At 39.0% G+C, this 15,903-nt stretch overlaps 1 protein-coding gene across 1 annotated transcript; it reads right to left on the bottom strand.

The window, feature by feature from the left end:
• Nucleotides 1-9,277: 9,277 nt before the first annotated feature.
• On the bottom strand, nt 9,278-9,895 carry LOC137400797 (uncharacterized). The gene has a single exon (XM_068087135.1). The coding sequence runs from the start codon at nt 9,893-9,895 to the stop codon at nt 9,278-9,280; it is 618 nt and encodes a 205-aa protein (XP_067943236.1).
• Nucleotides 9,896-15,903: the final 6,008 nt, after the last annotated feature.

Genomic DNA, 15,903 nt, shown 5'->3' with positions numbered 1-15,903 from the left:
AGAAAGGGTACTTAATTGGCAAACTATAATTTTGTAGAAGCATGTAGCCTCTTAAAAAGTTTGGTTACAATTATAGTTTTTTGATAGTGAGCTTTTCTCACCGTTCTTCAAATAACAATTTATATTTGTTTGTGACGTTCTATGCCTACTTGAACAGGCTCACAACAAGGTACAAAACAACAAGCAGCCTCACATACATGTTATTATTATAGTAGTAATGAATGAATGTAAAACTTTCCTGACGAGTTTGAAATTTGTATTTGGTAATATGTATAGCATGAGCAGCTTGTATCAATGGCCACTTATGTTGCACCATGTTTATTCTAGCAGCAACTAGCCTAGCCACTTATATGTAGATAAATATTTGTTTAAAAATTCTAATGTTTATGCTAATTAATTGTCCCTGCTAAAGTTTATTGTCAGCTTTTAACCAACCTCATAAAGGTACTACTGTCATGTGAGAAAAATAAATAAAAATAATAAATTATAGCCTACTTGAATAAAATATTACAACTGTATATAAATTATTCTAAGAATTATTTGAATTACATCATAAAGTTTGCAAATTTACAAAAATGGAACTTATAAAATGCAATCGTGTTTTTGTTTGGTTTTGTATAATGTGGTGTAAAGTAGCATTCCTCCCTGAATTTATTACGTAACAAATAAATTTTTTTTAGCTGCAAAAGTGGCGCTTCCTGCCAGGCAAATAAAATGTTCTCTATGTTATTCCACTGTCAACTTCAATCCTACGAGTTTGTGTATGACCTGTTAGATACCCTAGTTGTAATTTTGACACAAGTTGTCTTCTCCTGAATGTTTGTATACTTAGCTCTCAGTTTATTAGTTGTATTGCCTCGAATCAGAACTAACATTTGTTCCTCTGTAGAATGAGTGTTAACCACTTCCATGACTAGTATATAGTCTCTCTCAAGCATCAATTATAAATTTTGTATGCAGTTTTGAATATCATAGTTGATGTCGTATTAACAATAATAGGTTGGCCTATCTCAGACTTTGATACAATGCATGTTTAGCAATATTTACCCTCCCCTGGGCATAAAATGAATAAAGAAAAGTTGTCCAAATAGTTTGCAGTACAATATACATTATATGTACAATGTATATCTCGTTAAAATGATAGCGATCAACGGAACAGTGAGTTTATTGTATATAAAGGAGAGCGCTCACTCAGTTGGGCGGAGCAGATAGCCGTACGCTCCTCGGCTAGTGGAATTTCCTTCTGTAATAAAAATGAACGAAACTACATGCATTCTCTTTTCTTTATGTATTAGTCTAGAACTCTAGATCGTGCCAAGTAAAGGCTGGCAAATTCCTTTACATATTTATCTCTTTTGTTTTTAGCTTCAAATTTTAGAAAAACTCTGGAGTCTGTAATTTGCTTCAAGATTTCGGTTATTGTAAATTTTATTTTCTTTTAATTTCTATTAGCTGTGAAAAATTATTAAAGGTTGACTTGCAATAAAATTCACATTACAGTTATTTGGTATCAAAAGGTTCACCATGTCTTACTCTGTTGTGTTGTAGGTGTCAAATACGTGGAAATGTGATTACCAGCTCTTAAAAGCTCAAAAACGAAAAGCCGCCGTAGATTGGAATCTGTTTATTTATCTGACGTAGTCATTCCAGTTTGGTTATCATCTTGTCACGTATGTTCTCATGTGAATTGAAAGGCCAATAAAAAAGCCTAATGTAAAACTTATCGTAGCACTAGTTTATGACAAACACTTCGGGTTTTACTGAAGACCCCGTATCAAATATAGATGCTCGCTACTTTACAGTTTTCTTTCGGCATTATTCAATCGTCAAGTCGTAATCTGATCATGTGACCGATTACTTCGCAAATAATTTTTGCAGCTCTTTTCGATTATCACAGGTAACCAACAGGCTTGTCATGATTATCAGACAATGATATATACTCCTTCGAGCTAAGGTTAAAAAGTTTAATGATTTTTTATGGTAAGTTATTAGATATCATCGCTAAAAGTGACAACATTAAAATGATGATAAAACCGACGCGTAAAAACAATAGACTTGATTTTATTGAATGCGTGAAGTATATTTGTGAAAATATTTCGACGAATGAGGTCGCATGAAAGTATAAACAGAAACCATTCTGTAACAACTACGCCCCATTTGAGCCGTTTTTGGAAGCGAATCCAAACTACGGCTGTCTCATGTGGCTGCGATTAACTGTTTGTTTTTGAGCTTTTAAAAGCTTGTAATTGCATTTCCATATATTTTGCACCTACAACATAACATAGTAAGACATGGTGAATCTTATGATACCAAATAACTGTAATGTGAATTTTGTTGCAAGTCAACCTTTAAAGCTCATTTCTAAAGGCTCTGCATACTGCTAAAAGCTAGCTCCTAGGGAAATTCCATGATTAAATGGAATCCCATGGAGACATACTAGTAGAAAGGACTGTTTTTCATGAGTTTGATAGTTTCTGAGGACTACTTTGGCATTGCCAGTGTAGAATAAAATAAAAATTAACACTAGAAATTCCACTGTCATACAGCCCACGACCAAAGTGATAATGGAAAAAAGAAAGGGTACTGTTGATTGTTGAAAAAGTAGTTCTCAGCAGGAATTGACAGAGTATAGTGTAAATGAGACTTGTTTGAGATGATATAAAAAAAATTTGAGGGAGCATGACTCTAGAAAGGTGCAACTAATAATTTATTATGGAGGTGAAGTTGGGGTGAAACTAGGTATACGAGTAATTGGTTAATTGTTGATATTACAATATCTGTTAAATGTCGCGCAGTCTAGTCTCCTCTCTTTTGCGTTGTAAGATTTGGTCATTAATAGCTAATCGAGTGATGCGCTCCCTAGCGAAGTTGTTAACAAGTAAGTCATTGATGTTTCGAACTCGAGAGAAAGAGCCACAAACGATATTTCAGCAATCATTTCGTGGTGGCCTATATCAATGACAGTTTTAGCCATGGTAGGACCTTGACTCTTGTGTATTGTCAAACCCCATGCTAGATCGAGAGGAATGCCTCGTCATAAAGAGGCATTGTAGTTTGGCCCTAGCTTGCACATAAGTTGTTAAGAATTTCGGCTAACGTTTTAAATAATTCAATGAAACCTTCGGTGATTGGACAAAAAAGACGTAGGCTGATAAACTGTGTACCACAATTTTGTACTTGTAAGTCGGTCGACGCCTCAAACGGTCTACGTTTATTGCAGAAACATTTGAATAAATTCGATTACAAGTAAACAAGGCCATAGACTGGTGAAATTAGCACGGTTTTCACGTAAAATGCACACTGCTAAATAGTTCTATCTGTCGCACGGCATTATTGGCGTATTGTAGGCCGGTCTTAACTTTTATTAAACCGAGCTTTTCAAGCGTTTTGTGGCGATTTTCGGCCAAATAAATCTGTCTATTTGTGTATAATCCGATCAGATGGGTAAGTTTTAAGATAATGCCGACGGTTTACAAAGACTTGGTAACATATTTAAATAGGTTTGTATGTGTTTTGTATCTTTGTTATACTTTAACGACTCTACAAAACGATGGTTGAATTTGTTGATGAAATTTTGATACAAGGGTTTGTCTCATTGTTGATGAATAATTTTCGGGATTTGTGTGCACATGTGCATTTATGTATCATAAATCTTGCGCGTATCATAAATCTCCCAACCAATCGCTTCGCTCTTGCTTGGTCGTGGGATAAAAATCAAAAATTCCTCTGTTATACTGCCCACGACCAAAGTGATAATGGAAAAATTGTTATCGATTGCAGCCTGAATAGCTTGATGTTCATCTCATGCGGGTATTCGTGCAGGCGCAAATGTATGTGGAATGACATGGTCATTTGGAATATTTGGTTGACGCTGCAAGTTATGTTCATTGTTGTTTGCTTCATTTGGGTTGTTGGCACCATTATCCAAAATAGGTGCTGGAGGTAGGTCAGCCTCTAACTCTTGTAGTATATGATGGTCAGGTAATTCCACAATGTCATCAAGTGGCAAAGCATCTATGTTTTCCTGAATAATGTTTAATGTTACGATAAAAATGGTTGTTAGCTTTAAGCCAAATGAGAGCGGCAAGAACTCTTTGACGACGAACTGTAAAGAGATTGGCTGGAAAGGCAGGTTGGTCGACGCGTCGACAAATAACAATGATGTCAATTTGTTGTAGTTGGTGAGGTGAACTTATAACCAAGTCATTTACGTTCTGAGGGAAATTGATGACATGACCTCTGAATCTAAATTGGCCACCACGCAGAAGACGGAATATAGTCATTGTAGGATTAACCTGAACAATGAATAATTGTTCTATAAGTGTGAGAGAAGATAACAATTCAACAGATAGACCTGGGTTCATATTGTTGGCTGTGCTGAATTTATTAACAGCGTCAGGTCTAACTTGTTGGCACGTATGACATAGTTGTATTTGAGCATCGTATGTAATGAAATGCTTCTCATTACATCCAGTACATGTGAGCTGTAATATGCTGTTATCAAGTCTGCCTAGAAAGTTGTTACGCAGTTCTCAAAAATCAGGACAATCTAAAGATTGAAAATGAGGATTATGGAGGGGGCAGCATTGGGATGATCAATACTGTTTTGTGCAATATTCGGTGCAATATTTTCATGGTCAATGATGTCCATAAAATCATGATCATGATCTAGAAACCAAGGGGCTGCCAATTCCATGTCATTTACATTGCCTACAACATCTACTAAAGAATTTTCTGAATCAGATGAGTTGTTGTTATTATTTTGAGTAGCGTGTTGTTGAACATTAGCATTTGATGTTGATGGTTGCTGTGAGGACCTTCTATTTATCCTCCTATTGCATTGTAATAATTAGAAAACACGTGAATGGCCATTGCGATGACGTGGTATTTTGGGAGCTTGTATGTCTATGGTAGTTGTCAAGTTGTTTTGAAATGAAATTCAAAAAGTCAATTATGCAAAACAAAAAGTTGTAGAAAAATCAGATCTAATCCACCACTATCTCAAGCCTATGTTTAACAACAATAAAATAAATATTAATTAAAGCTGTACGCCTAACCTACTGTACTGTATGTAATTTAACTAACAACAGCCATAATGAAATATGTTTATTATATCTGTGAAATGCAATATTAGAAGTAAAATGGCAAGTTGCTGTGTAATATACACAGTTTGAAAGTTGGTTGTGTTGAATGTAGAATGGTTTTGACAGTGATCTGTAACAAAAAGCAAGCATTAGCATTCACGCGTCTGAAAGTTTTCTGCAAACTGGAGCAAAATAAAGAAGTTTTCTTGTCATAGAAGGGCATTGTAGTTTGGCCTTAGCTTGTACATAAGATGTAAAGAAATTTGGCTAACTTTCTAGATAACTTAATAAAACCTTCGGTAATTGGACAAAAAATATAGGCTAATAAACTGTGTACCACATTCTTGTACATGTAAATCGGTCAACGCCTCAAACGGTCTACTTTTATAACAGAAACTTTCGGCAATTGGACAATGCCATAGACTGGTGAAATGTGCACGCTTTTCTCGTGAAATGCACACAGCTTTATCGCTCTACCATCTGTCGCACGGCTTCATGGGCGTTTTGTTGGCCAGTCTTAATTTTGATTAAAAAGTAGTCAGGTTTTAATGGTGATTTTAGGCCAAATTAATCTGTGTAGTTATGTATAATCCGATCAGATGGGTAAGTTTTAGGATACTGTCGACACTTTTCAAAGACTTGGTAACATATTTAAATAGGTTTATATGTGTTTTGTATCATTATTATGCTTAAACGACTCCACAGAAAAATGGTACAAAAATTTCGGTACAAGGTTTTAGATATGGCCGTCGATGGATACTTTTCGGGACTTGTGTACACATATGAATTTATCATAAAGCTCTCAAACACTCGCTTCGCACGTGCTTGGTCATGGAATACCTCATAGAGAAAGAAACAAACCTAGATGAAGAGGAAAACTAGAGGCTGTTTGAAGATAAAACCTAATGGTCCAACCTGACAATCTTTCCTGGCTGACAGGCAACAGCCTAACTAGAGTTTGGTGAAACAGTGAGAAGATTTTTATTTAATAATTATATTGTAAATACATGTTATAATATTTTGCGTGCATGAACTTAATTTCTTAAGTATGCTCTAAATATTTTTTGTTGGTTTGAAACATAGCCACGTACATGCAGTATAGCATATACTGTAACAACTTAACTATCATATCAACATATGTTGCATTATCAAATGCAACAGATGTTTAAATGTGAAAATTAAATGAAATTATCATCCAATAATGCTTGATATTTATTTTTTTTATTCTTTGAATTTATCTATTATTTGTTTATAAAAGTATATGGAATAACTAAATAATATTTGGAAACATTTAGCAACAACAAGGTATTCAGCTGTAGTGTGGTAAAAAAGGCATAAACTTGGAGGGGAGTACTTATAGGCACTATGAGTCATTCATCATGCAATAAAGTGAAACTATCTTACTCGGGAAAAATATTTTACTGGTACTGTTGATTGTTGCTAAATTAGCTCAAAATCTAATACTTTGTCTGTTTAGTAGTAGTAAGGTTCTTTCAAGTTAGGGTACTTACATGATAAATGATGGGATTGGGTTAAGATAGTGTATATTGACCAATAAAGAGTGACATCACAATTAGACAAAAACTACTAGTAAACACAGTTGTTTGATGGCCACTAGTAAACACAGCTGTCTTAAGACTGATGGTAAACAAAGCTGTCTTTAGACTGCTAGTAGACACAGCTGTCTTCAGACTGCTAGTAGACACAGCTGTCTTATGACTGATGGTAGACACAGCTGTCTTTAGACTGATAGTAGACACGGCTGTTTTTAGACTGATAGTAGATACAGCTTTCTTAAGACTGCTAGTAGACACTGCTGTCTTTTTGTTGATAACAGAGACAGCTCTCCTAACAATGGTAATAAATTATTCTATATAACACTTAGAACAGAGTTTTGAATTGATTACTTGAATGATGCTTTGCTGTACTTCATAATTCATGTTGGGTAATAGTTATTAGATTGACAACCGATAGCCACCTCACTGCCAAATATAATAAAGATATTTAAGTTAACCCATTGTCATTCTCAGCATTTTTGTATCGTATGGCAAGAATACACTTGAACACCAAAAGGTAACAATTACACAAAAAGGAGTTACAATAACTTACATTGTGAGCTTGAAATGACGTATAGTGTGATTATAATAGCACCCACTGTCCTAAAGTTATATCATGCAGAGATGTCACAATAACACGCTGGAGTGTCACAATAACACATTCAAGTGTCACAACCACACAATGAAGAGTCACATTAATATGCTGAAGTGTCACCATAACACATCAATATGTCACAACCACACACTTAAAGTGGACAATATCGACCTGAAGCATTACAATAACACACTGAATTGTGATAATAACACACTGACGCATTTTAATAACACTGAAATGTTACATTAATCTTAAAATCAAACAATTTGGTAAAACTTACTATTATAGTGACATAAAAGTATGGTAACACGTATTATAGAGATTTCCATGTATGGTAACACCTATTATAGTGATGTACATGTATGGTAACACCTATTATAGTGATGTACATGTATGATAGCACCTCAGGGTTGTGAGAAAGTTTGAATCTAGTCTTCTGTACACAAATCCAGTTTAAAGGGAAAAAGACCAGCTGGGCAGACTCCAGACTACTTGAACCATGATGGCTAAGATTATACTTGACTGACATTGAACTATAATAGAATCTGGATCAGCTGCATATCAGCTGCTTTCATTAAAAGTGGCCAAGTCAGCTTCAGCGGCTTCCAATCTGTTGATCCGTCAGGCAAGCCAAACCCTCACCTTAAGTTTATCCGCTTGTCTAGACCGGACCTCATTGCCCTTAAGAGAAGAGACATTACAGAGCTGATCAGGATGTAGGTGTTGAATCAGCTTGACTTGACTAGCTATTTCTTTCTTAGAAAGTTAGAGGGTTGATCGATCTAATTGCTAATAGACACTGCACGCTCCACAAACCTTGTAAGTAAGCAGGTGTTTAACTGGCTTGTCAAAGCCATGCAGGGTCAAATATAGGAGACCAACAGTCAGTCTTTTAGCTACTGATACCCATCTAGTGTTTCATAAAGTGATCCACCTGCCCGTATGGTAGCAGAATGTAAAGATGAAGGAGATATTTGTGGTGAGTGACATCAGTGAGGATATTATCTTGGGGATGTCATTCCTGGTGGCCCATAAGTGCTCAATAGAGTTTCATCAACCCGTAGCTTCTGTGAATAGAAGGCAGTTGATGTGCATGGATAGACATGAGCACTTGCTGTAGGGCGAGACACAAGTAGTAAGAAACCTGGCAGTGTTGGCTCAGACCACAAAGGACCTTTTATGCTGAAATACTACACAAAACTACTGCTTGTTAGGGCTAATTTCGGGCTGTTCGAAAGGAACCTATTATCTATTAGCTTGAACAGGCCTGAACTGAAAAGAAGTGTAATCACTTCTTCATCTAAACCCTCCCTCCCCCCAAGCAGCCCCGGACACTCCCAGCCAGTACCACAGTAAAAACCTATTTTGGAGTAGGAGACCACCAGGTAGATCAGGAACTTTATTTTTTCATGAAATTGAATAGCCCGGACTGTGAAAAAGCAGGAGTTAGAGGTGTCCATACATCTGAAAGACTTAATCTAGAAAGCCCAAAAAACAGCAAAGAACCCGGATAAGTCGAGCAGCTGCTCAACCTTATGACGCGCTACTAAGCCAATTTCAGTATAGAAGATAGAAATAAGGGCCCAACTGGCAAAGTGAAACATTCCAATAAGGAGATAAGCAGGCCTATACATCAACCCCTTCCCTTCTACCGGCTAGAATCTAAAAAGAAGGTCCAGGCGGGGTGGATGGAAGTACCCAAAGTTTTTGGGTATTGTCGATTTGAAAGAAAGTTGGTAATCAAAGGTTCTGCAGCAACTATTGACGCCTGATGGCGGTAACTGAGTAAAATGCTTATATCCTTTCTCTGATCAACAACAGCTTTGATGCTTTGTTCGACAGTGTTGTATTGTATTATCACGAGAAGTATTGTATCACAGAAAACACAGCTAACAGGTATGAGGCACATAAAGGAACTGGCTTAGTTAGCAAGCCCATAGCTATGGGTTATTAGACAATTATGTGATTATAGCACAGCTAAAAGAAAGCGTGACTGCACAGGTAATATGTAGCACATCTCCCTCACTATTCTGAGTTTATGGTTAGTCATGACCTTTCTTGAACTTAGAACTGTCAAAGTAATCAGGTCGTCTTCTATTACGAGTAGGATATCTGGGACTTTGTACTGGCCTCTCATCGGGTACAGATTGGGCAGGTTGGATGTTAAGATCATTTGAAGCTGTGATGATATTGTCATTGGTCGATGTATCATTAACTTGAAGTCTAGCTTGTAGCTGATTGGCATGTCGTCTCCATACACCACTATAGTTTCTTGCATAAACCAAAGAGTCCACTTCATACCATGATGATGTAGAAGATGCTTGACCTGGTGAAAGAGTTTTCTTGTTCTGAATTGGTTTTAGCAAGGTCAGAGTATTTCTTGGCTGTCGTCCATGTAGAACTTCAGCAAGTGATTTCCAGTTCAAAGAGGGATGAGGCAAACATCTGTAAGCGGTTAAAGACAGTTGTAGGGCAGTTTTCACTTTCTCCCCTCTTTCACAATTTGTCTCTACAGATTGCTTAAGAGTCTGGACAAATCTCTCCGCTTCTCCATTCGATGCAGGATGGAATGCGGGTGATGTTATATGTTTAATGACATGCATGGTGCAGAACTGGTCAAATTCATTTGACACGAATTGTGGGCCGTTATCTGTAACCATAGTCCAAGGAAGACCTTCATGTAAAAGGATCTGTCGTAGCAGTCAATTGTGTGCTTAGAAGTAGTTTTTCCTACATATAGCATAGCAACATACGGATATCGGGAATGTGCATCCACACAAACCAACCACATCTGACCTTTAAAAGGTCCTGCATAATCCAAATGAATTCGTTCCCATGGTAGTTGGGTGGACGGCCAACTTTGGTAAGTCTTGGCTGGGTCATTAGCACAGATTTGGCAAGGTTCACAAGCTTTGGTTAGCTATTCTATGTCTGCATTGATGCTAGGCCACCATGCGTATCGACGAGCAAGCTGTTTTACTCTTTCTACACCCCAGTGTGATGTATGCAGCAAGTCTAACACTTTTCTCCTCAGAGCCTGTGGAATGACAACTCTGGTAGTGTCATCACGTTGCAAAATCACAGCCTTCCCGTGCACAAAAAGAGACTCCCTCATATTCCAATATGGCCGCAAATGTTCATAGTTAGCTGTAAGCTTATTGGGTCAAAGGCCACTCAGTATCCACTCTTTCACTATCTGTAGTGAGGTGTCTTTCATGGTTTCTTGTTTAACAGACTCATCGTCAAGAGAACCATAATCGAGCTCCTCTTGTATAGCGTGTGAGACCTCAATGCTCTCCTTCTCTTCATCATGGTCAAACTTCGGGTTTGCCCCTATAGGTAACCTGAACAAGCCATCTGCATTGCCGTGCTGCGCTGTAGGTTTGTACCTGATGTCATACTGATAAGCCACCAGTGTGAGGGCCCATCTCTGCAGTCGCTGTGCTGTTAAAACGGGGATATTCTTTTCTGGTGAAAACATGGCAACCAGGGGTTTATGATCAGTAATGAGCATAAAACGTCTCCCATATAGATACTGTCTAAACTTAGTCACTCCATAGATGATAGAAAGCGCTTCTTTCTCTATCTGTAAGTAATTCTTTTGGTGCGTGCTCAATGTCTTTGATGCATGTGCTAGTGGTCTTTCAGCTCCATTTTCTTTTTGTAGGAGTGCTGCCCCAATTCCATAGTTAGATGCGTCTGTTGCTAGAACCAGCGGTTTACTCTGGTCAAAATGGGTAAGTTTGGTAGCCTTGATGACACTTTCTTTAAGAACATGGAAGGCCTTGTCACACCTGTCAGTCCAGTCAAACTCGACATTTTCACGAAGAAACTTGTAGAGGGGGGCTGTTTTGCTAGACAGGTCAGCAATGTATGAGCCATAGTAGTTGATTTTGCCCAAAAACGCCTGTAGCTGTTGTAAGTTCTGTGGTCTTGGAAGCTGTTCAATAGTCTCTATTGCAGAGGTCGAGGGAGTCTTGCCGTTCTTGTTTATTATGTGACCTAGGTATTCAACAGCGTTCCTAAAGAACTCGCTTTTCTCTCTCTGTATGCAGAGCCCATACTCCTGTAGTCTAGCTAAGAGTTTGTCGAGATTAGACAAGTGCTCACTCTCACTACTACCAGTGACAATCAGATCATCCAAGTATGCTGCAACTCCAAGTAAGTCAGCAATCATTGAGTCCATGCATCGCTGAAACTGTGCAGGGCTTGATGCCAATCCAAAACACATCCTGTTTTAGCGAAACAAACCACATTGAGTTTGATGACACACAACTTCTTTGCATTATCATCCAACTTTAGTTGCAAGTAGGCATCTGCCAAGTCTATTTTGGAGAAGTGTACCCCGCCTCTCAACTTCTCTAGCAACTCTTCAAGGCTTGGTAATGGGTGTTGATCAATTGATATTTGTTGGTTCAACATCTTGAAATCACCACATATACGCACTCTTCTATTTGGTTTGGAAACTGCTACTATTGGAGCAGCATAATCACTAAAGTCAACATTTTCCAGAACACCAGCTTTAACTAATCGATCTAGTTTTTTTTTTACAGCTTGGCGTCTAGGGAATGGCACTACACGAGGTTTAGAAAAGCTTGGTGTGCTTCCTGGTTTCAAGCGTACTGGTACTTGTAGCTTTTTACATCGACCAAGACCTGCCTTAAAGACATCAGAGTACTTAGAGGAGAGTGCAGCGATTTTGTCCCTTAATCCAATAGGGTTACTTCCTGTGACGGTATAGGTAACATCACAACTACCCTGTGTCAATATAGCTAGTCCTTGCTGTGAGAGACCGAATTTGTCACTCTAATCTAGACCAAAAAGGTTTGAACCTTGTGTTGTGTTTACAACAAGAAGTTTGAGATTTTGTTTTTCCACATCTCCTACCTTCACACTAACTGAACATTGTCTTTTAATCTGTAACTCATTCTGCCCATACGCTTTAAGATGGGTACTGACAGGTAAGAGGGGGGGGTGATCAAAAACTTTGGTAGCTATGCAAATCAACTATAGAGCAAGTAGCCCCTGTGTCCCATTGAAACATTGAATCATGACCGTTGACAACGGTTTGGACCCCAACCTTTCTATTGACTCGTTGGAAAAGATTATCTGAAACTGCATGTACTGGAATGATGAGGTTCACTTGCATCAGTGAGCATACTTAACACAAAGTTTTCAACTGTCCTAGCAGACTGTTCTGTCTGACTTTGTGCTGCTGTTTTAGCCATACAGACGGCCTCAATGTGACCTTTGACTTCACATTTCCTGCAGACAAATGCTCTGCAGGGACAATTTTTTCTGTCATGTTTAATGTAACAGTTAGGGCAAGACTTCAACAAAGTTGTGTTCTGTGCATTAGCTTGTTGCTTTCCGTTGGTTTGTTTACCTCGGCGTGATCTTTTTTGTACTGACCTGACATTTTGTTTACTGTGTCTTCAATAGCTGAAGAAGTTGTCTCCCCCTTGAGAACTGTATTGGTCTCTGTTGTTTTGATGAATGCTGCAGCTTTCTTAAGAACATCATTAAGAGAGGGATCAGCATCAAGTAGACTCTGGCAACGTACATCAGCATGTGGCGTCTCTTTAATGATTATGTCACGAATTTGTTCATCAACATAACTAGTGCCACAGCCTGTGCTTTTGCACGTGAAAGCACAGTGACGTGTGAGTCCACGAGGTTCTGCAGCCCAATCAACATAGGACTGACCAGTCTTCATCTTACATTGAGAAAATTCAAATCTTGCTGCCTGAACATGTATGGTATCTGCAGTGTTCATTAAGTTTCTCCGACAACTCAGTAAATGACTTGCTTGTAATATCTTCTGCGCCAAATAAGTTTGACAACAAGTCGTATGTCTCAGTTCCTACCCAAGATAGGAAGGTATCTTGGGTAGAAACTGCTCCAAGATACCTTGCTCGTTTCTGACTGTCATCTACCACCCGATACACATTGAAGTGCTGATTAAAATGTTGAAGGTACTGGTTCCATTTTTCTTTACCCCTGTCGTATGCTTCAAACTTGGGTATGGCTACAGCTACTGGTATTGATGTAGCACTATCAATCTTAGTAGCTTCAAACAAGGAAATAAACTGCTTCTGTAGATCAGCGTTTTGTTGCTGGAACTGTTGTTGCTGTTTCTGCATAGCATCGATCAAAGCTTTTATGTTAGGATCCATAGCAAGACAATAGAAAAATGCTGGCTGTGGGTCTACAATGTTTGTTCCTGACACCAGTTGTTGTATTGTATTATCACGAGAAGTATTGTATCACAGAAAACACAGCTAACAGGTATGAAGCACATAAAGGAACTGGCTTAGTTAGCAAGCCCATAGCTATGGGGTATTAGACAATCATGTGATGATAGCACAGCTAAAAGAAAGCGTGACTGCACAGCTAATATGTAGCAGACAGCAGTTTCTTTTACATGCTAGACCTGGTCAGCAGGCCTGGCAGGTGGCTCTGGATATTTATGCACAAAAAAAATTGGCTGTGAAACCTGTTTTAGTCATTGCCAGTAAAATGTTCTGCCATTCGAGCTGACTTTTGCACCAAAAATTCACGAGTAAATGCAATAGCTCTGCCTAGACGGCATCACTGTCACCACACTTCAACACTTACCTGTACAGACTGGCAGAGGTGCTTCAACAACTAAAATGAGTTTGGGCCAGCCAAGTGCAAAGTCCGGCAGATTATGGTCTGCTATCCAAGTCTGGTAGCATATTTACATGATTTGTTTAGAAAGGCTTTTTACTGACCAAGGAAAGGCATAGGCAGTCCAACATTGGCCTCTCCTTAGGGGCTCTGGTAGCTGCGAGGCTTCCTGGATCTGTAGGGTAATACCATCAGTACATTCTGAGCTCTGCTATCACAACCCCTACACAAGCTGATGAACAAATGAAAGACATACGCGTAGAAGTGGAAAGACTTGGAGTAGGATGCTTCTGAAGGTCTGAAGCACAGCATTTTTTCTGTACATGTTCTGGCATATCTCGATCAAAGTCAAATGTACATGCTGGATGCGGGTGCCAGTAGCTGCCGGATGGGGGAATTATTGTCTCAAAAAACAGGGCAGAGCTAAAAAGGTGATTGCTTATTTAGCAAAAATGGCATCTGCAAAAAAATAACTTATTGCGCCATCTAGTAGTCATAGCTGTCAAACACTTTTGGTTGTACCTATTTGGGTGACAGATCTTGTTTAGAACAGACCCTGCTTCTCTTGATTGCTTGTGCAGAAGGAAGGAGCTGTCCAACCAAGTTGTCCGGTGGCAGAAGATTCTGAAAAATGCAAGTACATCCTGGAATACTGGGTGAGAATACGCCACAGCAATTTCAATTGGCTTGGCTGGCAGACCTGTGAAGCCTACAACAAGAATGAGCTCAACAAGCTGAAAACATTTGAACCCACCAAGAAGGCACTAGCCAAGGAAGATCAGTCCTTACGGCGCAGACTCGGAGAAAAGCTTGAAAACCATGTCAGGGGTGATGAGATCTGCACTTGAGGCAGTTGGCTGTTGGGCTAACCGTTGCCTTGAAAGTGGTCGCTGAACAGGGTTGCTTGGGACCATCCTGGAATCTTTTGACAAGTCTCAGGTGAGGTCTCAAGATGCTAAAAGAAGGGAGCTAGGAGAGCCACAGGCATATGGTCAGAGATCAGTGGCTACCATGTACCAGGCATTGATGAATCACAAGGAACTGTGCTGGGAAGAAATAGAACGTAGAAGCAAAAGTTCCGTAAGCTCCCCGAGATCCTGCAATCCTTTAGGATATGGCCAGATAAAGTGCTGAAAGCTCGAATATAGCCCTAGGATCTAACCAAATGATGCGTCATTCATTTAAAAATCGCCATGTGTCAAACACACACTTTGGTCTAATCTGTGGTAGGCAGAACCACCAGTCATCTGTCTTAACTGGTATCAGCTATAAGTCTGATGGTAACCATGAGGAAGCTGGTCAGGTGTTGCGCAGTGTGCCAAGCTACAAATCACAGTGGGACAAGAACAGCCAGAAGGATGCAGAGACTGTCCACTGGCCAACCATGACAGAAAGTGGTAGTGGACTTGGTAATTCTCTTTCTTATAAGTTTTTCATTGTGCTGATAAATCGTTTGGACTCCTTATATAGGCCAACTCATGCATTAGGCGACGCTCCCTTTGTAAATCTCAGCTTATCGGTCCCTTGTTTAGCCAGCTCAGTTGGCCAAACTAGCTCACCTATAACCAAGTCTTCTGCTGTAACAAAACTCAGTGCCGTGGTAGCCATGGTGTCGATTGCAGGATCAACTGGGCAGTCGACCTTGGTCTCGGTGTTTTGCCACCACACAATACAGAAGAGTGCCAACACAAACGACCATGTTTCGGGAATTCATCTCCATTTCGGACTATGACTACTAAGCCAGTTCTATGTAAGATATTTTGCTATACACAGCTATCTACTAGTTTTCATGATAAAGATTTACATTATGGTAAGCTAAATGGTTCTTATTGAGCCAAGATATGTTGATATCATGATATGTTGAGCTAGGTGAAACTACTAGCAGCAGTAGAAGAGAAATCACTTACGGTTCTCCTAAGACGAGCAGCCTGGTGTTTTGTTTTAAGAGCATGGTTCCAGCTAGGACTATGAAAGTAGGGCTTAACAAAATAAGATGGAGACCGGAGTTGCAAAATGT

The sequence above is a fragment of the Watersipora subatra genome, chromosome 7, assembly GCF_963576615.1.
Source record: "Watersipora subatra chromosome 7, tzWatSuba1.1, whole genome shotgun sequence".
Lineage (NCBI taxonomy): Eukaryota > Metazoa > Bryozoa > Gymnolaemata > Cheilostomatida > Watersiporidae > Watersipora > Watersipora subatra.
The sequence above is the reverse complement of the archived record's forward strand: the minus strand, read 5'-3'. Positions and strand labels throughout refer to the sequence as shown.

Excerpts from the sequence above, each read along its gene's own strand:
- LOC137400797 (XM_068087135.1), bottom strand. The coding sequence starts at position 9,895 with ATGGTTACAGATAACGGCCCACAATTCGTGTCAAATGAATTTGACCAG.